The sequence below is a fragment of the Rhipicephalus microplus genome, chromosome 1 (genome assembly GCF_043290135.1).
Source record: "Rhipicephalus microplus isolate Deutch F79 chromosome 1, USDA_Rmic, whole genome shotgun sequence".
Lineage (NCBI taxonomy): Eukaryota > Metazoa > Arthropoda > Arachnida > Ixodida > Ixodidae > Rhipicephalus > Rhipicephalus microplus.
The window spans coordinates 260,063,753-260,089,928 of NC_134700.1; the positions used below are offsets into that span (position 1 = coordinate 260,063,753).

A 26,176-nucleotide genomic window follows, 5' to 3' on the forward strand; every position below is an offset into this window, starting at 1 on the left:
ACCAGCTTCCAGGAAAGTGTGGGTCAACGCTTCGCTTGAGGCCAACTGAAAACTGAATGTCAAAGTATAGCCAAAGTTCACAGACTGACAGGAACGTTAATTAATTCTTTCGACAAGAACGCCAATACGCTTCTAGTCTTTATCACGCCTTTATTGCCTTAAATCTACTGGAGCATTAGCCCTCGGCTAGTACCGTATTTACTCTCATAATCCTTGCACTTTTTTTTAACGGAAAACCGATGCAAAGTTGGGGAACTGTGTACAGTTCTCCAAGATCATGATAATTTCATGAGATGTACATGCGAGTCTGGGCCATTTACTAGAGAGTGCGAGTTAAATTAGCCTGTGCAGACATTTTTGTGCATTTTCCAATATAGGAACTACTGGGCAAGAAGTTTTTTTTTTTCCAGGTCAACGGCATTTCTATTAATACTCTCCTCGACTGATGTCAGGTGGCATTGTCACGTGAGCATAAACTTGTAGAGCTGTTCATAATACGTGTTGATGCAACGTTCTGCAATGCTTCTACTATTTCTAGCTGTGTTCTATAGAGCTTGCATGACAGGTGCTTCATTAACTGTAGTGGTGGTGGCTTCGATTGTACAATAAATTTTTCTTCGTAAGGTTGCATTCAGTTTTGATTTCATTCCCAAGTTTGTACTGCAACAGTACATAGCAAAAAAAATAATTTTAAATAAGTAAGGAATAAAATTGAGCCAGTAATCTACAAGCCCGATATATTCTGTGATGGGAAATGGCGGAAATTGCAAGGAACTCGCTTTCCTTCTTGTATAGCGGCAGGAACAGGGAATGAGTGGTCGTTGCTATGTGTAATCTTTGTGTACATTGATATCGGTACAGGAGCTTATAAAGAGCAGGGCACGACCTATTAACATTGTCCATGTGACCTCTGTTATGTAAATGCATCTGTTCATGCTTCTATATGTAGCTCTGCATCTCTGCACATTCAGGCCAAGCTTCATTTCTTGTGCGTTTTTTCTGACCATTGCAGTGAATTACGTATTGCTAACTGGGCTGCTTGTTTAAAGCAAGCACGAGCCAACGAATTGTTTCCCTGCCCTAATATTTCATTGACGAAGGCAATGCAAGTTAGCTAAAGGAGTACTGCATCAGAACTGCTGGGTATATTTTTTTTAGAAAATTAAAAGAAATGTTTATTTCGGGGAAAAAACATGTATTTGAAAGTAATGCTGTTGCACCACGAGTAATTTTTATGGTATGTAGGGTAATATGAAACCAAGTGTTTCGATATTCATCACAGCCATTGTATTCAAAATTTCTAGGCAAAACTCGTTAGTACTTAACAGCTGATTTCAAAGTTACTACCTGTTAACCTTGTTCTGCTGAAATAAAAAAAATTGTATCTGATCTTCCCATATAAGAACTGCACGGCCTATCCTTTTCATTGTCACAGTTTCTACAACTCGATTTATGTACTCAAGGCTTGTGTGAGGGGGCGAATGACGTCAGGAGAAATCGGTGCAATGAAACAAATAGTTAATCCTATTTCTGTTCAAGCCCTAGAAACTTCTTCAAAAACAGGTTACTAGTTGTACTGCTGCATTATATAACCGTGCGATCATAATTATTGTGCCATTACTTGTTAACCAGCAACAAAAACAACAGTAGACTACCTTAATCACATGTATAATGAATTCATATTTTAAATGTAACGTATTGTAACTAGTGAATTTGCCCATTATCTTTAATAAATAATTACAAAATCAATATCTACCTTAATTGTGTCGAGAATAATAAGCCGGTCGTTCACTCGCACTTGCATATTGGTTAAGCTTGCACTCAAGGGCTACTCACTGGTGGTTATCTGCATGCCTGCTTTTGTTGCTGCATCTTGTGGTGGCTGTTTCGTGTCTTGCTTGTGGTGCGGCCTTTCTCCCATGCACTTTGTTGTTATGCACTAACCTCGCACGGTTTTGGAATCCCGTGTGGCAGAATCTGCCAGTCGGGCGGCATCCACCTTTGGTCATACAGCGCACATGGGCTGAGCGCCAGGCAGCGATGCAGCCTGCTAAGGTAAAGCTGACTTGTTGCTGTTAACACCTCGGTTGTCTTTGTATTGTGGTGTGTGTGGGTGTGTATAGTACATTGGCTCTTTGGATGGGGTGCTTGCGGGAAGAAAATCTAGCGCATAACATGCTAGTAATTTAGACTTGGTGTGCAAGAAAACTAATTGCTGAAATGCATTTAGCATTGCTGCTTCAGGATGGGGCCTTACTTTAGAGCTTAAGCTTTCGGTAAGAGCCTGTGTGAGAGCATCGTTACTACCAAAAACTCCAAGCGTGCAGACCGCTCCGTTGGTGGCACCTCATGGTACCGTGATGCTGTGGTTGACCAGTGTGCAATAGATGTGTTTGGGCAAATAAGACTCCCTTTAATTGAGTTTAAAAAGCTGGAAATTCCTTCAATAAGGCTATAACCTAATTGACAATCTTTACCTTAGAAGGTAGATACAACGTGGTACATTTCTCAATTCTGGCATACATTTAGTGAGTTTAAAAAGCTAGAAATGCCTTCAAAAAGCCTATAACCTAAATGACAATCGTTACCTTAAAAGGTAGGTACAATGTGACATATCTACTCAATTCGGGCACACCTTTAGTGTTATCTCGCAGTTTGGTTTGAAGACCTCTGAAAAGCTAAACTTTGCTACTATGTATTTGTCTGCAGAACTCCTTTTGTTCTGTGTGCAGAAGTACTGTGTTAGCGAGGTCTTTTTTTCTTATATATAACGTCAGTGCTAGTTTTGCATACAGACTATTGGGCTTTATTGTCACTTGCCAAGATGCAGTGAGAAGCACATTGGATCTTGCCCACCAATCACTCTGATCGCCTCTGTGATAGATGGGCTCCTACATATAAAATTGACATCTCAAGTTCGTGCACATTCCAGAGTGACGCAAAGCTGCCATAAATGCCGTGGAGTTTTGCTGCAAGTTTGCCTCCCTGTAACATTTTCTTTAAGTATGCTCCCATTGCCTCACAGATTCGTATTTTAGCACTTTGAACCCGCAATCACGTGTTTGACAGTGCAGTGTAGTTGTTAAAGTGAATATCAACTGTTTCTTCACTTCACTAATTCGATGCAATCTGATGCACAATCCAGGCCACTGCAGAAATTTCTTAATGGCGTCAAGTACTCGTCCAGTGCTAGCCACACGAGTGGTTACGGAATTTCGGGTTAAAAACATCTGTTTTCTAACAGTCATTGTATTGAAGGTGGGGTACGCCTAGCAACATCACACGCATGCACTGTTACCATTAAATTGCACTAAACTTATGTTCGATGTGTGCATTGCTTGCATGGAATCACTGCACATGTTGCACAGAGAATGCAGAGTATTTTTATATGCAGAGAAAAACCCTTGTTTGTGTCCACTTTAATGTCAGTTACAATGAGGTACGTCTAAAACCCTGTTATAGCTCGTAATTTTAACACAAGCATCTTTCTTTTTCTTTTTCGATTTTAGTAAAGACTGTGCATCAGAATAGAGTAAATATGGTAGTTGTTCATTCTCATAAGTTGGGAATGGTTTAGTTGAAGGCAGCATTGTAAAATATCGCTGTCACTGCAGACGTTGCTATTTACATGTTCAGCGAAATGCTCTTACGCTATATACAATGCAAATGTGGTGGTCTGGGCTTTCTCTGTGGCTCTTTACGTTTCTTATGTTAAATGAGAAAACAGACAGTGGCGCCCACAGATTGTTGCTTTGCTTCAAAGAAGTTGGTGCGATTTTTATCAGCAGATATTAAATTTTGAGGAGTAGGATATGTATGCAGTTCAGATTTTAGTTAATAAATTGAGGACTCTCCTGTGCTCTATATACCTGCCGTGCTGAGTGCTCAATTTTCTGTTGTGTAACAAATTCTGCAAAATTGCTTAAATTGACAGCTGTTTAATAAAAGCCTGCATGATGTTTATATAGTAAAACTTATGAAAGTAGTGGAAAACAACCATCAGTTTTTTTGTATAATATTGAACACCAGGAACGTATTTTTTCTTGCAGATAAGTTACAAATTAGTGATGCTTTTCTTTATATCTAGTACACATCTTGGTAGTTAACACGTATTAAATTGTTTCCATGAGAGTTATCACATTATTTATTTCCTTTGAATCACAATATCTGCCATCATATTGACTGCAAACATGATCCAACCAGGTAACTGCACATCAGGAACACAGGTCTAGTGTTGTCCACCAAGACAAATATTATAGTTGGAGCGCAATATTGCAAATTCAGGAGACTGTATCTTCATGTTTTACTATTGTGTCTTTCGTGGGCATTAATCACGTATGCCAGCTTGTTTTGGAGCAGTAAAATAAAAATGTAGTTATTGTTCATCAGTACTATCTCAAAGGACCCCTGACAGCTAAAGTTTTGTTTGCGATATTTTTTCAGTGATTCGTAGCTTTGCATATGATAATACTGAAATTGAAACGTAAATACTATAAAGCATTGTATAATTTATGCCAGCATGGTTAATTCAGAATGATTGTGTACCAGTTCTAAACAGCCACCTAAATACTAATAAAAAACTAGCGCCCCACGACGAGGCGTCGCCTGAGACTATGTGGGCTCAAGCTTCGGTGACATTGAACACGCTCGTTTCTAATAGGGGGACCCGCAGGTGGTGATGAGTGAAACGATGTAGACGCTTTGAGCATGCTCCCCTCAGGCGAAAAAAAAAAGCATTCCTGGCATAAGCAGCCAAAACCTACCTTGAGAGCAGCCCGACAACAGAGCGAGAGGGGTAACGAACAATAGTCCTTACCGGGTGCCATTTGGGGTATTGTGCATGCCCTGAAAATGTACTCCGATACCATCAATAATGGCTTGACCTCTGCAACGTCACTAAGGTGCCCCCTGTCTACGTCAAAGCACTGAAAATGTCTATTGCACCTGAATACTTAGACAAGCTTGCACCCTTACTTTAAAACCAAATTAAAATATCTTATAGGCAATGCTCATGACTAATAATCAATCAGAAGTGCATACAGGGCTCTCAAACTACACATACATCTCTTGTTTCCAAATTTGGTGTCCGGGTCCTTTAAATATGAGTGATTGAATATCTTGATGGTTCCTATGGATAGCTCAGTAATATTGAACATCTCTTCACATTTTAGAGAGCATGCTGAAGCCTTGATTTTCCCATTTTTTGACATCTGTGCTGTTCTTAGAACAGTGCAGAGTGTGGTTTGGGCAACTAGTTTACCAATTGTTGCCTATTTTGTAGCTTGAATACAGTGCTAAAGGTTTATGTAAACATTTTCTCTAGTATAGGCTGCATATTGGCTGCACATTGGCTGTGCCTTTTGCTGATTGCGTTTACAATTTTCATATTTGACCACTTCTTCTTTTTGAAGATTCGCCTCGACACAAATTTTCGTCTAACACTTTTTACAACCACGTCTGGATTGCAGTGCGACTCCTTCACGATGAATACCTGTCACCTTAGGTAACTGTTCTGCGAACAAACAAATAAACTTCTGCAGCTTCGGCAGAGTGAAGTGTGTCTACACTGCTGTACTTTAGCAGCCTTTTTCTGTCTATGCACGCATTTGAATATAGTACCTAGACAGAAGTTAATATTGATTGTAGGCTTAATTTAATGGTTGCATTGCTCACACTCATCATGTTTCTAAGCATCAAGACTATTCTCTGGTAGTAAAGTGGACAATAAATTATCTTGCATAACTACTTTATGAAAAGGTTAGGGACATGGACTACTTTTCCTGGCATGTTCAACTGCACCTCTTGCTTAGGTACATTTATTTTGCAGGTCGCAGGTGAGGAAAGTTCTCTTACTTACGACAACACATCAACATTCAAGAATGTTGATGAGCAGACAGAGCTTGTGCCTTCGGTTGAACTGCTGAATGCACCGCCAAAACCCGGTTAGTGCATGTCATCTTGGCAGAATGCATAAACATATCAGCTGCTTTACATATTCTTCCTGATCTGTACATTTATTTTTCTTTGCCCTTGCAGGAACTATAGCAGAGCGTGAACATGCCAAGTGGCTGAATGCCGTGCCTTTGCCGAACAACCATTACAGCGTAGAAAACTTGTCGAGGTGGGCCAGTGAAAGTCGCCGAGACTCCCTGACCACCGCCAAAACGAGCTCTTCGTTTGACACACCACTCGAAGACGACAATGAGGAAGATGGTTGCTCCTCACTTGTGCTTCCTTCTTCCTACCTGCGGGATTATTACATCAATAATCCTAAGCTTGTTGCACAAGTAGAGGCCTCATCTACACGGCGATCATCTTTACAAAGTGCAAAATCATTGACGTCGTCTGGGCACCCTGAGGAAACTCTGCATTCATTTGAAGAACAGGTCAATCTGAAAGAGCTTGGAGCAAAATTTACTGATGTTACAATTGTCCAGACGATTTAGCATCTAATGTGGCCTGTTTAGCAATGATGGAGCCTGGAAATAAAAGTATATCTTCTGAACATTCGGTTTATCAAAACTAACTTATTGTTTGTGGTATTCAATTGCTAACAATTCCAATAATTCACAATAAAAATTTCATCTCGTGCAAAATTATAAAGAAAAGGAAACACCTAAATAAAGTACTGCAGAGGTAGTGCTTTATTGTAGCAATAACTAATTTAGAAATCAATCAAAAGATGTCAAGTTAGGCAAGTGTCGGAAGGCTAATGGTTGGAAGACATTGTTACTTGCACTGCCGCCTGCTACTGCCATTGCAGTAACTTCAGTGATTTTATACATTTCATGAACATTATTTATAGGAAAAATAAGAGCCAATAACTCATCGGCTTGTTTCATACCTGTCTCCCAAATTTTATTTTGTCGGTTTGTCTTTGTAAATGAAATTTACGTGGTTAAAGATATACAGTTAGATGAAATGCTTGTCGTGCAAAGCTTCTCACCTAGGAATGATTGTGAGCTCTGCAAAAATGTAAGCCAGTCTACCACAGGGGTGTACTGGATACATCGCTCAGCTGCGAACCCGAAGGTCACGTTGGTTGCATTTTGGTGGAGGCAGAATGCTGGAGGGCCATCTGCTTTGTGTTGTCGGTGCATGTTAAACAACTCCAGGTGGTTGACATGCCAGAGCCTCATAAAAATATTATGGTTTTTGCACGTAAAAGCCCAGATACTATTAATATGCAAATAGTGAAAATGAGCTCTTTCGAAATATAGTAGGTCATTACTACTGCTTAGTTATCATAACGGTAAGTATGCTGTGCCTTTTATACATAAGCTTACTAGCAAGGGTCTTGATTAGAGGCAAACTTGTCCTTGTTTTGACTTGTTTGAGCATGGTTTTATGGTACGTACTGCCTTTGTCGCAAAGTATATCATTATAGCTGGCACATAGAGGAAGAAGTCTTTTGTATTTGCTCAAATTCATTGTTCTGTATAGTGAAGCCAGCTTTCACACTCACTTTGCAAAGATTACTTTTCAGCCTTCGTTTTTTTTTACTGCAGCTGTAGATAACAACGTTGACTCTAGAGGTGCTATTTTCAGTGCGGCTCTTTTATCCGAGAAATAACCACCTTGTCAAACATACGGTAAACATGTCTGCAGTAAATAAAATTTTGTCTCGATTTTGTCGCTTGAGTGTGGCTGAAAGGGGTGATTTCGCGGTGCTTACAAAGTGAGGACTTTTTTTTAAGGTTTACTCTAGTCCTAGAAAGGCATTCCGCCCAACTGTACACATGCGGACACTCACAGCAGCTGTCAGCACTCCTCACCTAAACATCGAAGACGCAACTGTGAGTTTTATACCTACTTTTTGTGATTTTAGAACACATTTTTTTCCAGCATTTGTGTTTTACAACTGAGTTATGTTGTTGCTTACAGGGTGTTGTTTACGTGTAGCACAGTTGCATATATGATAGAAAATTTGCCGCTGGGTAACTAATTTACATTGTGCGAAAAGCAGTTGTGCACATCATTCTGCTAAAGCCACATTTGCTGGAGAATGCCTCTGAACTCTCCTAGAAAATTAGTCTGAGCGTGCATCAAGAACAGCACGAAAATTAAGTCTTTGTTTTGCTCATGCTGGGTTGCTGGTAAAACTGAAACCAGAACCTAAAAGTCATTACTTGTGCCATCTCTGTAGGTTAATATAATGGTCATAGCGATTATTATAGCTGATGCTGTTTGTCCTCAGTTTGCCGTTTTTGCATTATCACTGCATTTCTTTCCTGTGGAGGCTTTAATTTACTGCTGCTTCGTGATAATTTTTATGCCATATGTCCTGCATTTTCTTCATTGCATCAAAGGAACCCTTGGTCGTTGTTCAAGTCACGCATTTATAACCACAGATTTTATTGTAGGAATACTTTAGCAAAACGCTCGTGAAGTGGATCAGGTTGCTGCTTCACTAGTGCCGGTAATGCCATTTAGCTTGTGGCAGAACCAATGTGATATTTACACATTTAGACAAAGATATTGAAACTGACCGGTCTGTAAAGCCAGAGCACATCATAATCTCACAACTTGTTTCTGCAGAGCGCTTTCAGCGTCTATTCAGTCAAAGCCAGTAATGCAGAAAAGGTTTCAGCGAATGAGGAAATAAAAAAGCAACATATGACAACTTGAAAGAAGTATAGTTAAGGCTGCCAACATTGTAGGCAGTGGTTTTTCATTCCACAGCATTGTTTACACCTTTTTGTTTTGTAAACTAGGATATTTTCTTCTGCTAGTTATTGGCCAATGTACATAAGAGAGCAAGTTGTAAATTATGAAGGCAAATGTATATGTATTCGAGGTTTCTCGCGGCAGAGTTAGGTCGTGAGTATTTGTCTGTGTTATGAAAACATATATCAGTGGACAGATCGAATCAAATCAAAGTTTTCATTTCATGTTGCCATAAAGATGACAAACACTCGTCATAACTGTAGTCAAAGGCAATTGAAGGTCATATTGCAGTTGAAGGTCATCATATTCACATTAAACAAAAAAACTTTAATGTCGATTTCTCAAGTAAATACAAAGTAAATAAAGGAACTAAGAACTAACTTATATCAGAGTGCCAAAGAATAAGGTAGGGGCTACACCCAGATATATTGAAATAATGACGCATTAAAAATATGCTGTACAATTATCTATCAAACCTTTATAAATAGACAAGACATGTCTATTGAACTGCGAAATACGTATGTAATCAGCAGAACAAGAGGAATAACTTTTTTGTTGCATAGTAATACAACATTAAGTGACAGTAATTGCACAGGATGAGGAGTAAAAAGATATAATGTATACAGGACTAGCAAAGTATTTATAATTTACTCTATCTCAACACATAAAGACAATAATGTTTCAAGGTGCTAAGGATGTTCGCAGAATTACTGAATACAGCTGGTAGCCCGTTCCAAGTCCTAGTTCTTGCGAAGTTAATTCCTGTGTGGTTCCATTTATTGAAGGCAACGGACGTGCAAAGCTTTTCAGAAGTGAGTTAGAGGTGTGCTTTGTCAACTCTGTTTGGAGAGGTCAACCCTTCTTTGCTGGCCTCTTGATACCAGGGTTCCGGCATGGGTGTCTTTTATTCTGTCAATGGGACGGGGCGTCGGCGTCGAAGGTCTGAAGGAAAGGAGGAGTTGGGAGAGGAGCTGGGCGACCCTTCGTTGCTCTCGGTGCGGGAACTGGTGCTCAAGTTTGCCAGCCAGTCGGCTCAGTCAGCCATCGATGGCTCCGATTCAGAGAGCCTTCCCAGTCCAGGTCAAGAGTTTCAGGTTTGCCTTGGCCTTGAGCGCTGGATATGGCTGCGGGAAAATGTGCAGAGGCTGTGCAAGGTGGTGGTAGCAGCGCTAAGACAATGAAATGCTTTGCGGTGTTTCAATATCTGTCCACACCTATCCCTAAACACATCTCTCCTCTAGCTTGCTGAAAATTGCTTCCAGAAATTTTAGAATTGCACTCAATCTTTAAAGGCAATTCTGAATTATGTATAATGAATGTGTGATGATGATGTGAGCACGGCATTTCTTTTATTTCTCAGAAAGCTTGATTCTTGGAAAGCGCTCTTTCCCTATCGCTTTTCCTGCCTAGGGCATGTCATCCCGCTTCTCTCCTCTTTCTTCGGCACCCTTGTCTGGCTTTTCTTAAAAATATGATTTTATTTTGTGGCAGAGCTGTATTTTATGTTGCTTAAAATATATTGTATTTCCAGTAGTTACTGGTCGCACTTCAGCCGGCTTCAGGCCTTTTGGTTTTGGCTGCACTTCCTGCCTTATTTTTGGGAATGGAGAACATTAGTTCTTGATCTAAAGTGCAATGCGCATCACTGACTCAATACTCTTTGATTTGGCAACATCCTGAAGCCAGTTCCTGCTCTTATAACTTCAGAAATGCAGACTTTTACTTGACTTTTGGGAACAGACACGACACAATACTAGTTGATCACTAGTATGGACAATCTTCCGGAAATGGAAATTTCTGGTCATGATCTGGCCGCATTGACAAATATGCCGCCCAATCCGATCCAGGCTTTTTGCGAACCTATTGCGTTTTATTGTAAACGAGTTTAGGTGGCATTCGTCTAAACGTACTGTAGAAACTCAGTGATGCAAAATTGGCAGAGATGAATTCAGGATAATTCTTAGCTAAATTTCACTGTGTCCATAGCGCAAAAATTCAGATGTTTCGAACACTTTTCCTCATCGCGGTGGGTCGTATGAACCTAAGTACCGAAAACGTCGAACGAAGGCTGAGGGCAGTGTGCTCGAAGCTTCGCAAAGACAGGTGCGGCCAGCGCACGCGCCGTCAGAACTGTGGTTATTGTTTGCCACAACTGCTGTGGAGGAAAGCGTGGTTGCTCTTGACCCGAGCATGTATGGCAATGACGTTACTGTCAGAACTCTGAAAGTTCACGCGCGTCCAACACTTGACGACTCAAAGCAACATTGCTTTCCACAAATGCTGTGGACACAACCACGGCAGATGTGTTCATGTATAGCTTTGTTTTGAAGATAGATTTTGTTGTCATAGATAGACTTTGTTTTGAAGGCATATGTGCAGTTAGCACATGTGGATTGAAAACTAACGTGCCGTTTTCCGCAACGGCCGTGTGCGAAACCGTAGTCACCGCGATGCGATCAATAGCGACTACTGTATGTACTTGCGTAATCCTCACACTCGCATAATTCTTGCACCCCTCACATCGCTGGGGAAAAATATTTCTTTTTTTCCTCGAGTAATCATCGCACTTCCGAAAATTGCCGCAATAATGTCGTCTGCTTCTTCCAGCTACTGATGATGATAGCGTGCACCGTCTGGTGCCATCTCCTAAGCATATAGGGTACTATTATTGCACTGAGATTCAATCCAATCCAATTCAAGCCAAAGTGGCAAGTGCGCGTTGCGGCGTGATTTGTATGTTGTCTTTATTCTTGTAACGTTATGGGGCGATATGGAAGCTAGACGGCTGCTTTCAAGTTGAAAGTGATTGATCATGCACTAAACAACGGCAACAGGGCTGCTGGTATGTCCTTCGGAGTAGATGAGTTTTGTGTTCACTACTGGTGACGGCAGCTGAAAGCCACCAAGATATGTTGGATCTTCTGTGTGCCTAAGACTGAGATTGATTGTAAACTTTATTTGTTCAGAAGGAAACTGCAGACGATTCTGTTAAATATCCATCAGCTCAATACTGACGTTCTAAGCTAACTTTTTTAGGGCTCCTGTTGAGCGACATATGCTACCGCTACGCCCACAAGCTTTGCGTATGGTATTCTAATTCTCAACTATTTGCTTGTACTTTTTGTGTCTCAAATAAGTTTCGTCTTGTGTTGAACCTGTGCTTTTATTGTTGAGGTAAGTCTTAATTAGTACTTCTCAAAGCTTGCTGTTAGTTGCTGGCGTGAGAATCCCGACTTGTGGCCACTTCGTTTTCTTTTTCGCTCTGTACGTTTTCATGGAAAGTTTTCCTCGCGTAATTCTCGCACTATAAAGCAGAAAACTAGTTATGCACTCACATGCATTGCAAGAAAAACTGATTCAATCAGCTAAGCTTGAAGTGGACATACCCATTGCTACAACAATCTCAGCAAGAATGAAATTTGTGGAGATAGTTATACTAAGCATGGTGTCTGAAAGATTATGCAGCAACAAGTTGTTCTTAGAAAATTCACCAGAAAATTCACTAGCAAAGTAAAATCTGTTGGGTAAATTTTCAGCAAGATTCTTAGAAGAAGTACAGTGCCTATAGACAACTTATTGCACAAAGCTATGTTTTTCATTTACTTCATTCTTAAACACAGTTAAAAATACCTGCTTAAGCAGAAAGGCTGATCTCTCTGCCTTTCTGTAAATAACATTTTCTCTCTCTCTCTCTCTCTCTCAAACTTTTGTCAGGGCCACAACATTGCAATCTATGCACTACTGGTCAATGGCGATATGTAGGGTAATAAGCAGGCTAGCAGTGGTTTTAAGTCAGATCTAAATCAAATTTCAACTTGTGCCGGTTGTTCTACCCAAAGAAGCAAACTACGCAGACCTCTTAGACTGCAATAGACAGGATATGAACAGATATTACTGCTTAAATAAGCAGACCACCACTTCTGCATGAGAACCTCGCAAATAATTTTTCTTAAAGCACACAATTCATTTAAATCACTGTAGTAATTTAGTTAGACCTCAGTGCAGACTAGATGTTCGTAAAAAAGTGCAGCCCTAAATGTCCATTATGCATGCAACCGAACTTGGGACAAGAAAGTCTTACTCCTTCAGATTCTGCCTTCTCCACAATGCTCTTTAAAGGCTGGTGATTGTTTACGTGAGGACTGGATGCTTTGGCTGGTCGTTTGCAAGCTGGCTTCACCTTTAGATCAGCTGTAACAAATGCAGGAAACAAAAATGCTATTCACTTCCCCAGTTTTATTCAACTCACTGAAATCTATAGTATGGCTTCCTAAGAATGAAAAAGTATGGACCCTCTCCCCAAAGGGAAGCGTAATGGGATGCTAAGCAACAGCGGTACGCATGCTTTTGACCCAGCTGAAACGAACGTGGAAGCGGGTGCTGAAAGAACGGTTTAAAACGATACTCTGAGTAGCCTTTACTCAAGTTAACGTTTCTTTGTAACGCAAAGACACGGGAGGTGGGTTGGGTTTCGTGTAAGTTTCATAACAGATAAACGAGCCGAAATAGTGTTTTCACTCGATGTGCACTCGAATGTTGCGAGCAATGGAGAGGGTGAAGCGAGAGAGATGACACGCGGCAAGCGGCGACAGGATACAGAGAGAGACACGTCAATGCGCGCGCACTGCAGGGAAGGCATCACCTATTTGGCCCCACCCCAATACCTGCAGCCAGGGCAGCGTAGTGCGCATGGAGGGACAGCATTATGCGGGCTAATCAAAGAGCTGCTACGCCTCTAAAAAATTTCACGTGGGTCAGGATCGTGAAAATTGTAAGATTCAGTTTCATATGAAGCATCCAGGGAGTAACTGCCAATGCTGCATTTCTTGGCATTGAGTAAAGTATTAATATTTGGATCCAAGAGTATTGCAAACGAAGTAGTGGTGTGCACATCATGCGCTCACCAAACTTGCTGACTACACCGACGTTTAAAGGGTAATTCATGGCCTGCCATAACATCAAAGCTCCTGTCACAGAGCAGAAGTCAGTTTTACTGAAACGAACTGCATACTACATTGGGATTTCACATGCAGTTGTATGAATACCATGCGTGGCATTCAGTAGTGTGTTTCTCTGGGGTTTAGTAACGATAAAATATGGCTTGCCAAATCATGAGAGTACATATGTAGTGTTTGCTGCACTGTTGTAAGAGTGCACTAAAACCAAAATTGATGTTAGCTAACATGTCTGTATCATATAAGTACACAAGTCATGTTTATTATCCTGACATAAAATTTGATAGCCATCACTGCAACTACAATTAACATTGAAAAGACACTACTGTTGCGCAGGGTCTTTTTACAAAGTAGTTTCAAGACCAGGTGTGGCTGTGTAGTAGAAAATAATTGATTGCAATGCAGATTCCCTTGGTTCAATTTCCGCTGCATTCCAATTTTTATAGCTTTTATTTGTTGGGTCAGCACAGCTGATGCCACAATTTCTTGATTATCTACCAATGTAGCTTTCGCTGTTCCTGGGTACACAAACTGAATCCCCTGCGGGGCATACCCGCATAGAGCAGGCTGCATGTGATATATAGGTTTGTGCCACATGTGACAGGAGGAACGGGTTTTGGTATGTCCACACCACGATTTTGGCACTATTTACATGATGATCAGGTAGTCATGATCAACATTCACACCCAGGGTTCTATGTTAATATTGGTCATTATGAACTAACCGACATGTATATAAATGTCAAGCCAGAGTAATGGCGCTACAAAAACATTATCACACAAACGACAACGCAGTCTATGTAGACGCCACAGAATGCCTCAACAAGCCTATGTCTTGAGCGTTGTTTCTGACACTCCACCGAATGTTGTCTAGTTCAACCAATGCTCTATCCTCCCTAAAGGCGGAGGAATCTGCAATCACCTTTGCAATCTCCTCAACCATTGCCATACTAATCTTTAGTGACTCAAAGAGTGCAATCCATAATTTCGGATGAAGCAGGATTCACAGGTGCGCACCCGAAATTCTGAATTCTATTCAACCCCAGATTAGATGAAATCAACTCCAATAAATAAGGGCTCATGCGGGCAACCCAGGAAATGAAGCAACCCACAAAACAGCTCGAGCGCACGTCAATCGAGCAGGCCCAACTACAGACCCAGGGAGCGCAATCGAAAGCATGGTTGATTACAAAGAAATCTCCACTATAAGGAGATTCAGCTTCAATATCCCTTCCTCCCTTCCCACAAATCGCTCTCTAAACTGGAGCAGGTGACCTGGCATCAACTTCAATCGAAGTACCCTTCCATCCCCAGCTCCCCTTGCTCTAATAAACCCTGGCCTCTTCTCCCCTGAATGCACAATCAGATTTTCACCACATCATACATATTAGCCCTGAGCTCCAGCCACTTATACAATGGCAACTCACTAACGTAGAGCAATGGGAGAAAGCAGGGTCCAGCTCTACGCTGCACAGAAACAGCTGGCAGGCTGGGCTTCAACACTACCTGAGAACCACAAGCTCCCAGCCACACTATGAGACATCCAGCCGGCCCATCAAAAGGCTGTCATTACAGACTAGAATAACATAATTTCACCACCACCACCACCACCAGAAACGCTAAAAGTGCCTTTGTTTTGGTCAGAAATGCTTACCATTCAGTGCATTTCTGCCGAAACAAATAGCACGGACAACGCGGAGAAAAACATAGAGGACATGGCGCTAAACGAAAATAAGTGCACACTCCACCCGCAGTACTGCAGAGTGCCTGCCGTTTATCTGTACAAGAGAGTCATGCTTGGTAGTTTCCACTGTAACTCTAAATACTTTTTCACACTGATGCAACTGATTGATATGTAAGGTTTAACGTCAAAACCACCATTTGATTATGAGAGACGCCGTAGTGGAGGGCTCCGGAAATTTCAACCACCTGGGGTTCTTTAACGTGCACCCAAATCTGAGCACAGAGGCCTACAGCATTTCCGCCTCCATCGGAAATGCAGCGGCCGCAGCTGGGATTCGATTCCAAGAAATACCAGACACCAGCCAAGTACCTTAGCCCCTAGACCTACGTGGCGGGGCTTCACTGCTGATGTAAATGCTAGGCACGTTATGAATTAAAAGTTCGCTGTCCCTGGTTAAAATGTTCTGCTTTGCTGAGCAGTGAAGCCAGGAAGTCCAAGTGCCAAAAGCTACTAGCACTAATATGTACCTGTATAGAAAAGCCATCTACGAAAAGATGCGCTCGACGTTATGTAAATAAGCAATCGCGATTGCATCACGCATTTATACAATACTTCTGGGGGGTAGAACAGCAGCTAAGGGCGGAGTTTACAATTATCCTTATGTTGTAGCCAACTTAATAGAGAATTCTCATATCTGGGAAAAGAGAAGGAAACCACGGACTCACACAAGCGGAAGGTGATTGAGCTATGAGCTCTGCCAACACTGTTCCCAGCCACAGCAGTATATTTGGCTTCATCTTCAGGTGTGGGGCTTTGCATTCTTAAACACCATTCCCCATAGCCTTTGTTCTCTATAGCCGAAGAAAACACAGCACATTATCACCATTTTGTTTACTGAATAATGTTTATCAATTAATCAAACACGAGTCAAAATGTACCTCGCACCCATCACTAAAATGTATTTTCACCTATTTGAGCTTTTTATATTTCAATTCAAAGATCAGTAAAGTCATCAGTAATGTTAATTCATAAAATTCTATCAAGCATGGAAGTATCCAGAAAACATTCATAGGGAATTAATGTTTCAGTAAGCCAGCTAGATTTTTCAGGTAATGACTGACATGTATGTCAAAATAACTTTTATATGTGTGAGAGCACGTTTTAGCTCATCAGTGAAGGCAAGCAACAGTAATGTAATACAGTCTGTTCCAGATATATCAAACTCTGATCAACGTAAACAAATATTCACTTATAGATGCGTGCTTCATTAGGAGCCTGTTTTTGGCTGCAGCCTCCCAGATTTCGAGCTGAGCAACTTTTGATGCTGTACTTTACTACATTACGAGGTTTTTGCATGGGTTAATTACTATCAGGAAATATAAAAACCGTAGATGAAAGACCAATGTTTCAAATCTATCTAAGTGCGATAGTATGTTTCTATGGCAGCGATTTTCGAATAATCATAATATTGTCGAAAAGGTACAGCCAGTGCTCTAAAAAGCACCAGCAGTTCTTGATCAACAGAGAGCAAAGAAACAAATAATAAAATATAATTATTTAAAGCTCAACATACAAAGAAATTTACGAGTGATTTTGTTAAAACTACTGAGTTTAGCCAGCTCAAAGGGCAGCGAATTTTAGTTCAAGGGTACAAAATCTGTGGTACATGACCCAATAACAATCCAGTACAATTATATGTTTAGGTTTGGTGTTTTGATAAAAACTAATGGTGCTTTGATAATTATTCTCCCTCCTTGCAACGAAATTTTTTTTTATTTTCGATGTGCGAAAATTTGATAACATATACCACAGCTTATGCCGAAGACTTGTTATTCATTAGAAACTGTACACGCTGACTCGCCATGCACAGTTGTGATGCTAATGCTGCTAAAGTGCGCTGCGAGATGAAAACACTGTTCTCGCTCAATATACTACTTGCCTACGGTATTTCCAAGACGCGAACTCACAAAAAGATTTTTTCGACGTAGAGAGTGAAGTAGTTGCGGACAGAACGCTACGAAGTTCTTCTACGGTGTCTGATGAAAACGACAAGAGATTATATCTACGTCACTCCTGAGTGACTGTGGCTTCCATCAAAATATGACTATGCGGATAATGAAACAAGAGCATGAGACTCGAAGTGACGATTTTAACGTGTGCATAAATGAGCAATACTGGTGAGTCAGAATGGAATGCTTAGAAGCGAACCACATAAGCGCTAAAAATGATAAAATAATAATAATAATAAAGAAACGATCCATTCAAGTCGTACATGATCTCCACATCATTACCCACAAGCATTTTCAGCATAAAATCTCTTTTTGAGCTGCTTTGAATGATGTCCACAAGAATATAATGAGTTAGTGGTCTCTTTATTACAGCTCCAAGTTAAAAGCTCTCAGATGGAATTTATAAATGCTTGTTTCGGTTTCAACGCTGATTTATGGTAAGTCTGATTGAACCGGTTATAGCTATGGTGCATAAAAGTAAGGCTCAGAATGTTTCTTACATTGATTTCGGCTAGCCGCTGAATGACTACGTTTGTTAGTGGGCATTTATTACGTGATTGAAAACCACAACAGATGAGCCTGACTTTCATCTCTGAAAAAAACAGAAGAAAGTGAACCAGCACTACGGTCATGTGGCGCTCAAGCTAATGTCAAAAACATTTCTCATGATAGCACCGACCGAATAGAACAAGTAAAATTTCGAAATTTTGTGACGCGCACTTGCCTGGAGTAGCAGCCCGCCCTTCCGATACAGTCTTCCATAGAGAGAACGCAGGCAACCGCGAAAGTCAAAAGTCCGAAAAGAGAAATTACCAGCGTACGCATAGCGTAACGCGTATGGCAATGTCCTCCCTACGTTTCGCTGCTTGGGAAATCGCCTCGCGTCACGAAAGATTTGTGGCGTTCGATTCCAGTTGAGCCGTTGGCGTGCCGTGTTGCCCTCCGCGTCACTGGTGCAGTCAGCAGGGGCCCGGTGCCGCACGCTTATAGTCCGGCACGGCGCGCGGCAACGTTGTCGATGCACTTTCAAGGGAATGCCGCAACACGTCACGACATGGTCAACACGAAGCCGACGGCGATGAGAGAAAGCAGTGACGTGAACAGCACTGAGCTCCCTAGGGGCGTCGCGCTGCCATGCAGCTGCAAGTCTGCAGAGGTGAGAACAGAAAAAAATATATGATGAAGAGCCGAAGGACTTAAGGCACGGTGCAAGAGTATATAGCAAGAATTACCTACAGACGATGCCACAGAGGTGTAAAGCGCGTTTCCTTCGTACAATAGCCCCTTCTAATAAGAACTAACTTTAACAGCAACATTACAAGTAGTATCGACATAAGAGCGGAAAAAAATTGGTATTAGCGCCCACAAGTTGTTCATCAGAACTTGATGTTCTATAACCTATCACGACGTATTCATATTACTATATAAAAAGGTATGCCTGCTTTCTCCTGGCCGCTAAGGGCACATCGATGAAAGGCGCAGCGAGAACGTGGAAAAATTGTGCATTCGTACAAAGCGAGCGATTTGGTATAGAGGCATGTTTTACTACGAGTGCGCGAACACGCAAAGCTATGCGAGGCCGACTCACCAAGAATGCTGACTTACAACAGGTCTATATTGCTGTTAACCACATACACATAGCAAATGCACACGCATTTGTGAAACGACATAATTGCCGACGCTCTTAGTTTAAATAATTCGACGACTTTCCGTCATATATTTGGTCAATAATGATAAACAGTCCACCACGAGTGAGTGTTCGGTGTGCCTCTCGCTTTGCTATTACTTGTTATTTTTTTTTCCGCTGCGAGTTCACAAAAGAGTGCGCGGCACCAAGCGAATGCAACTTACCTCCAATTTTCACAACAGCGGGTGTGTAAGACGGCCTCTGGTCTTTTGAAGCCTCAGATAGATCCTGGGGTTTTGTCGTCACCACAGCTGCATGAAAGATGAGAAGCGCATATAAAGTTTCCTTGTGCTTGTCATCCTAGCGAAATTCTTCTAAATTATTTCTCGAATGCGTACAGGTGAAGGTGCTGCAAATTATTGCTCAGCATCTGTCTTCTAATATTCACAGTTAACTATTCACAAACGGTTAAAAAGTTGTAGCAAAAGTGGACGCCTCTTTAGTACAACATAAAAGAGTGCATATAGAAAAAATTTTTCATATGCACTTGTGCAATATTTGATATAGTGCAATATTTGATAACAAAAGGCTTCAACTCCTCTGTATCGTAAAAGCAAAAAAAAGATAAGAAAAAATACATCGGCAAAGTCGCATTCCCGCGCACTTCCACAAGGAGCGTTTAAAAAGCTTCAATTGAAGATACTGCTTAGTTCTTTAGTGCGTAAACTCTTTCAATCAAAAACGTCATTCTACGCCTATTTCCAGATTGTGAAAAACATTATTCATCATTTAAAAGATTTGCTGTATAACACGAATCATGGGGTGAGTACAGTAAACAAAAATGCAAGATCCCGTTTGAGTTTTTGATCATCTTGCCAATTTACCCCAGCTTTATTTATTGATATTCTGCCGAGTAACCACAACAAGCGGCATTAGATACAAATATATCGCAGTCATATTGTAAATTGGTAGAATAACAATATGTTCGTCGCTGTACGATCATTCTAGGAAATATTATAGAGCTATCAATAATCAGAAGTGTTGATAATACTCATAAAATGACATTTCCTACAAGGACTTGTAACAGCCTGCATTTTTAAATAAAGAAGACATGCGTGGATACAAATTTTTTATCACACAGTTGACAGAAAACACCTCGTCATGATACCCATTAACACTACAGTCAGGATTGTCCAAGAGTTTGGCAAAAGCAATAACAACAAAAAACTTGTCAGAAGATTTCTTCTGAATAATGCTCAAAGGGCAGTATAGGTTAGCTCGTTGCGTGCGTTTTCATCACCTTCAACGATTATTAACAGACAATCAAGCCAAGTAAAGTATGCGGGAAGCTATCTTGCATATTAGGGCTTCTCTTTCACCAGAAATATGTTGGCACTCACGAGGCTATTATTCATCGAGTTACCGAAGTGTACTAACGAGGCCGTGTTTATCCTTTAGACAGCTAATAGAAATGTGAGACTTCTTTTCAGAAAATGCACTAACTCGTCCAGCAATGCATTCTAGTAAGACTTACCAGCTTATAACTTTGAAAGGATAGCTGTTTCTAAGCAATTTTGTTTACTTTGATAGCTTAAAAAAAACTGTTGCTCCAATTTTAAATAGTGTACCTCTTCTTTGAACTGGCGCGATCTACTTACTGGGTGCATTAAAATACAAATTTAATTCCTAATACGTGCTGGTTCTTTCACATTTTATGAATCATTTTGATGTCAGCATTGTTTACTAAATGTATGACCATTTGCGCTGGCTAAACGCAGTGCTAAACTCTAAACGAAATTATTAAGACGCAAGCTTAGCAGTGTGTGCCATGAATTGATTTAAAAAGTGCCTTCACTGATTGATTGATTTATTGATAGATTGATTGATTGATTTTAAAAGCGCTTCAAATAATGTTAAAAATAAGAAAACTCTACAAATCTAGCTGCTTTATACGAATGCATACGCCCAAGTCGATGTTTGAACTGCGGCACTCCTAATTTTAAAAGCTGTACAAACCAAACCCAAAGCGCCTTTAGTTTGCACTTCCAACAGTGAAAGAAGTTCTCAACTGGCCTTAATGGCTCTGCACTAATGAGAGTGTTCGGAGACACTCACCCCGATCGCTGGGCCTTGTCAGGGAGTTTCGCATTTGGCCGTTGCGCAATTTTTCCGATTTCGCTCGAAATGCCTCGGGCGAGTGTGACGTGGATGACGAGCTGGCTGGAATCTCTGCACCATTCAAAGAAAAGCAAGGGCTTCCTGTCAGGAAAGGCTGCTCGGCCAATGAACCCACTCTTCTCTACCGCTGAATAGCCCAGGTCGTAAAACTCTTTACAATCACGGATAGCTGATTGACTAATTATTACGCAATCTACAAACTGCAATACTTCTATGCACTCCAGATCCTACTGAAGCAGAAAATTAACGTTACTTACAGAAAGTGTGCTAATCCTGCTACACGGGTCAACTGAAGTGCACTTTGAGGGGCCACTTTACCACTAGTGTTATTCGTACGCTGTTACACGCGTGAACGTTTAGTGGCGCTCGCTACAAAACACACTTGCCACTGATTGCGTTCGCCACACTCACTTCACCACGATGGAGTGTCTAATACCGGTGTCACACTGCCACTTTTGGTCGGGATCGAGTATGATCCTGTTCAAATTTCGTGATCTTGATTGGCTCCTTTACGCGAGCTGCCAAAGCCACAGCAAATCAGAGTTAAGAAATTCGATACCAACGAGGCTTAATCGAAATAGGCAGTACAACGTGTGATACAGGTATTAGCAAGGGTATCAGTGACTCGAGAATAAATAGTCATTATCCGAACTGGAGTCCACCACGTTTTCAAAGTATCCTTTTCGTTATTGGGAATGTTGTTATGCATTGAAACATGCTATACAACAAGAAAGTCACTATGTTAGGCTCGCTCTCAGGCAGATTACAGACGCGACCACCACAGGCATGCACAGCGCATGCCATGCAATAACTGAAGCCACTGCGTTTGTGCATAATGTCTATAATAAGGACTGCTTATAACTGTGACACAATACTACAAAAAGAAGGTTTTCTCAAGCAACAATTATCTGCTCCGCTACTACATGCTCATCGTTAATAACATCATTGTCTCAAGTACACTTCCCTGTCTCGTGTAGCAGGCCGCTTCCATAGGGCTGTGGGGTGTTAAGTGCACTAGCTGATAATGACACTAAGGTTGTCAGCGTGACTGGGGTATAAATATCTTGAAGAAACTGAAGCTTGGGCGCGTTTCTAAGGATTCATTAAGAAATTAACAACAGTGCGCAGGCGATAACAAAAAGAGTGGCTTTGATTTTACTTATCCTGTACACTTCCCTAATATATAACCCCGCCGCGGTGGTCTAGTCACTAACATACTCAGCTGGTAATTCGTAGGTCGCGGGTTCAAATCCAGGCTGCGGCGTCTGCATTTCCTATAGAGGAGGAAATGTTGTAGGCCCGTGTGCTCAGTTTGGGTGCACGTTAAAGAACCCCAAGTGGTATAAATTTGCGGAGCCCTTCACTACAGCGTCTCTCATAATCATATGGTGGTTTGGGGACGTTAAACCTCATATATCAATCAATCCTTAATACATAAGTGCAGTTAGTACCTTTCTAACAAATGTAACTATTGGAAGAGCTAAGCAAAAAATGTGGGGGAGAGGCATATGTCAGAAGGTCATCACAGCACTGACTACAAATCACCGTCTTCTGCAGTCGGAAATATTTATAGCAAAATAACAAAGTTCGCAGAACTTTTTTGTAGTCACTGCCAAGACATTGCCTAATATGTTGCATATGACATTTGTGGCTAACTGCAGTGGCTACTCAAATTGTTTAGTTCTGGTCTAGTTACGGTGAGACATAAAAAAAACTAGAACACTAACTATCCACTTCGGCATTGCCGGAAATGTTTGCCCAGACGAGTAACAACCGGTCTCCCATGTATACAGTCCTCCTTCAGTGAGACGGATTGGTTGGCTTTTCCTGGCGACATCGTGTATCGGGGAACAGTGGAATGCGAAGGTTAATGCTGCGAAAGAATGGCGTTGCGTATGGCGGCTTGGCTTACGCAAGAACACCAGTGACGAGACAATGTGGCCTCAGAGCACGAGTCGGTTGCGAAACTGGAACCGTTAGTTGGCTAACACAGTAGCGATGACAGGGTCGGGAGCGTGTTGTCCTCGTTTTCTTTCTCGATTACACTGTGGTCCCATATGCGCAGTAGTATCCATGCTGGAAACAGTTGTATACGCATAGATATACATACTAAGGCCTCTTTATGATGTGTGTACTTATGTGCACAACCTGAGGATCGCAAAAAGAATATTGGAAACAGCGGCAACAATATTTCTGTATTTGGCACTTTTTCTCCTTGTGCTCTGCCACTGCTAGATTTCTACAACGCACTTTTAGCTCAACGCCGAGGCACAGAGGTTAGTGTTATCGACTACTGACCCGATTGGCGCGCGTCTGATATCGTCCGCAATGGTCGAGTACTGTGCAATTTCAGGGCCCGATACAGAACCCCAGGTGGTCAGCTATTTGAAGTCAATCACAAGAGCGTCTCTCATACCCTGAGTCACTTTGTGACGTTAAAACCCATAAACCAATGATCAGCCTGTTTTCAAAGTATCGTTTAGCGAACAAAATTTACCAAGCGATACAACTCAACAAAACTGTAACGTTGTTTTCCGATTCGCTGCAATTTTCTGGTGTTGGGACTGCAGACTGCAGTTGTGTTGTACTTAGAAGGCATTAGAAGGCACTGTACATAGAAGGCATTTTCACTATAAGAGCAGCCAGTTGCTTAGGATTCATCATTCGTACTTTCGTAGTGCGATTTCACACGGTTTTAATCCAGCCGATGGCATGCACAGTTAAATATGTTGTAACGTAATATAACAAAAAGAACCTTTGGTAACTGCACTTCGCGCACACTTTCCGTGTCATCACAGACACAAAGAAAAACAAAGGTTATGCTCCGTGTCTTCGAAATACAAAATTTATACATTCAAAAACTTACGCCGACTAACTGCATTTCAGTAGTACATTGTAGCATGTCAGCACGTTTATACGCCGATAATAAACTCCCTGTATCTCTTTATTTTTAAATTTACTACCGAAGGGATAAAAAGGCGTTACATCTACAATGGGCCAGTAAAATGTCAATTTTAGTGAACATAGCTTTGAATGTTTTTATCTAAGGTCACATGCCTTAACTGTTACCATTATAAATACTGCGACACAATATAAAAGCGCAACCATATAATCATTATCACATGCCTATTCAACGCGGAGACTAAAAAATAATCGAGAAAAATGTATTTATCCCCTGATCTCACTTCAAAAATATTGCGAGAACCATTAGGTAAGCTGGAGATGTATTATTCCAATTCTCTTGCCAGACAAAGCTCGCCAACAAGTTCAAAAAAAAAAAAAAGAAAACGTTCTCCGTACCGGGAAGCCATCCCGGGGTTCCCGAAAAAAAATAATCAACGACGAGCAAAACCCTCGTGAACAGCCATGCGTTAAGTCCGGGCGGAGCAAGATATAAGGTCCTGTGGTTAGAAGGGATCCAGGAACGGAGGCAATTCATTTTCTCGAAGTACAAACCAATAAAAATAATTAAAAAATGTCCCCCACACACGCACTTACGACTCTAGTGGAAAGCAGCGCGTGCGTAAAAAGACATACAAATCGCAGGTTTTCGGCTTTGCGGGCTGTCGAGGCGCGGGCGAAGAAGGGAATTTAACGTTTTAATTACGGGAAAAGCGCGAAATTCCTCTCCACAAATCCTTCTTTCGCGATGGCAAGTCACCCCCTCTCCCCTCCCCTCCCCTCTCCCCTCCCTTCTCCCTCCTCCCATCTGCTCCCCAAACAGTGTGCTGTAGGGAACGACCCTCTGAGGCTGCGTGTTATGAATAGGCACTGAGAGTACTAAGGTGTGGACGGTGAAGAGGGTAGTCTCAAAAATGGCCGGAGAGGCCCCCCCCAAAAAAAGCACGTATTGAGCGAGACGTAAAATACAAACGCCTCCTTTGATTTTTCTTTTTGTTTTTTGGGAACAGGAGCAGATGAAAATAAAAAGTGAGTAATACGAAACGCTTTTTATTCGTAATTCGCACATGATTCGTTTTCTCTCCGCCTCTCATTTCGTATGAAAAACCCAAGTACAGTACTGCATGGCTCATTTGTCCTTATTTTCCTGACAGTTCCCGTTCTTTAAGCACAGATGTCATTTTCATTGGGGTGTTTTCCTGATACGCACTAGACGTCTACGAAAGAGCTGAAAAGTTATCGAACGCACGTGCACGAGGCTACGGTAACATGCACAGCACAACACACAATAGAGGCTCACTCGCGCATACACACATGGACATGAATGGTAAGATTGTCATAAACCATTATGTATGCACCACTTGCACATACACACGCACACCTTTGTGCGAACGAACTTAAACACACGCACACACTCGCGCGCGATTGTGTACTGGCTTACATATATGGGCACACCCACAGTGCCCATAATCGAGTAGTCATAAAAAGCATTGTTAGAACTTGAAATGAACGCTAACAAAAGAGAAGAGTGTAGTGGGAGCTAAAAAAACACTTCGTTTCTGCTTTTAAGAACGGAAAATTGAGAGCTGACGTGAATACTGCGGTGGTTCAGGGCCTCCCGGACCTAAGAAAAATGCGTTTTTAGGAAAGACGTGATGAACGCGTTCGATTATGCTGTCGGAGTGGGCCACCCTTCCTCTTCCTTCGCTTCTTACGTGTTCATAGGCAGGCCTTCATTTCTGGCACCGTGCCAGCCCTCGATCTGCATGAGCTGCTCTCTGAGCAGACCCCGTACCGGTGGCCGAGAAACAAAGGAACGTTCCTAGCACCTTACTACCACTTCAACCTGGCCGTTGAAAACCGGAGAGCAAAAGGCTTCCTCCATCACCTTGTGATGACAGTGCTATTCGACTGCTGTCGACGTCATACAAAAGCTCCTCATTGAATGCAATTCATTCCGACCTACATATCAGGGGTGAAATTCTATTCACAGTGAGCTCGGTTAAAAAAAAAAGGGGGGGGGGCACTGCATAAATTTTCTAATGCTACGGCTAGTGTTTTCAAATCCTTAAATCTCTGGCACTTGGCTATAGGCTGTGAAAAAAAAAACTGTACACATAAAGTAAGCCTGTCAGACTATTCTTTTAAATGTAATT

General features: G+C 41.5%; 1 protein-coding gene and 1 long non-coding RNA gene across 6 annotated transcripts in view; one reads left to right on the forward strand and one right to left on the reverse strand.

The window, feature by feature from the left end:
- The first annotated feature begins 6,325 nt into the window (after positions 1-6,325).
- LOC142814751 (uncharacterized) lies at positions 6,326-9,653 on the forward strand. The gene is made up of 3 exons (XR_012895078.1): positions 6,326-6,386; positions 7,698-7,796; positions 9,552-9,653. It is a non-coding gene; the product is annotated as an uncharacterized LOC142814751 (long non-coding RNA).
- Positions 8,870-26,176, reverse strand: part of LOC142814731 (lachesin-like) — a 190,208-nt gene continuing 172,901 nt past the window's right edge. For 2 of the 5 annotated variants that reach the window (XM_075893957.1, XM_075893978.1), the window contains exons 7-12: positions 21,057-21,170; positions 19,166-19,252; positions 17,815-18,462; positions 16,031-16,156; positions 12,749-12,858; positions 8,870-9,791 (exon numbers count right to left, since the gene is read on the reverse strand). In XM_075893957.1, coding sequence (XP_075750072.1) covers positions 18,362-18,462; positions 19,166-19,252; positions 21,057-21,170 — 302 coding nt within the window. In that variant the 3' untranslated portion in view covers positions 8,870-9,791; positions 12,749-12,858; positions 16,031-16,156; positions 17,815-18,361. The remainder of the gene's footprint in view (positions 9,792-12,748; positions 12,859-16,030; positions 16,157-17,814; positions 18,463-19,165; positions 19,253-21,056; positions 21,171-26,176) is intronic. The other 3 variants (XM_075893963.1, XM_075893973.1, XM_075893966.1) reach the window with 3 other exon arrangements.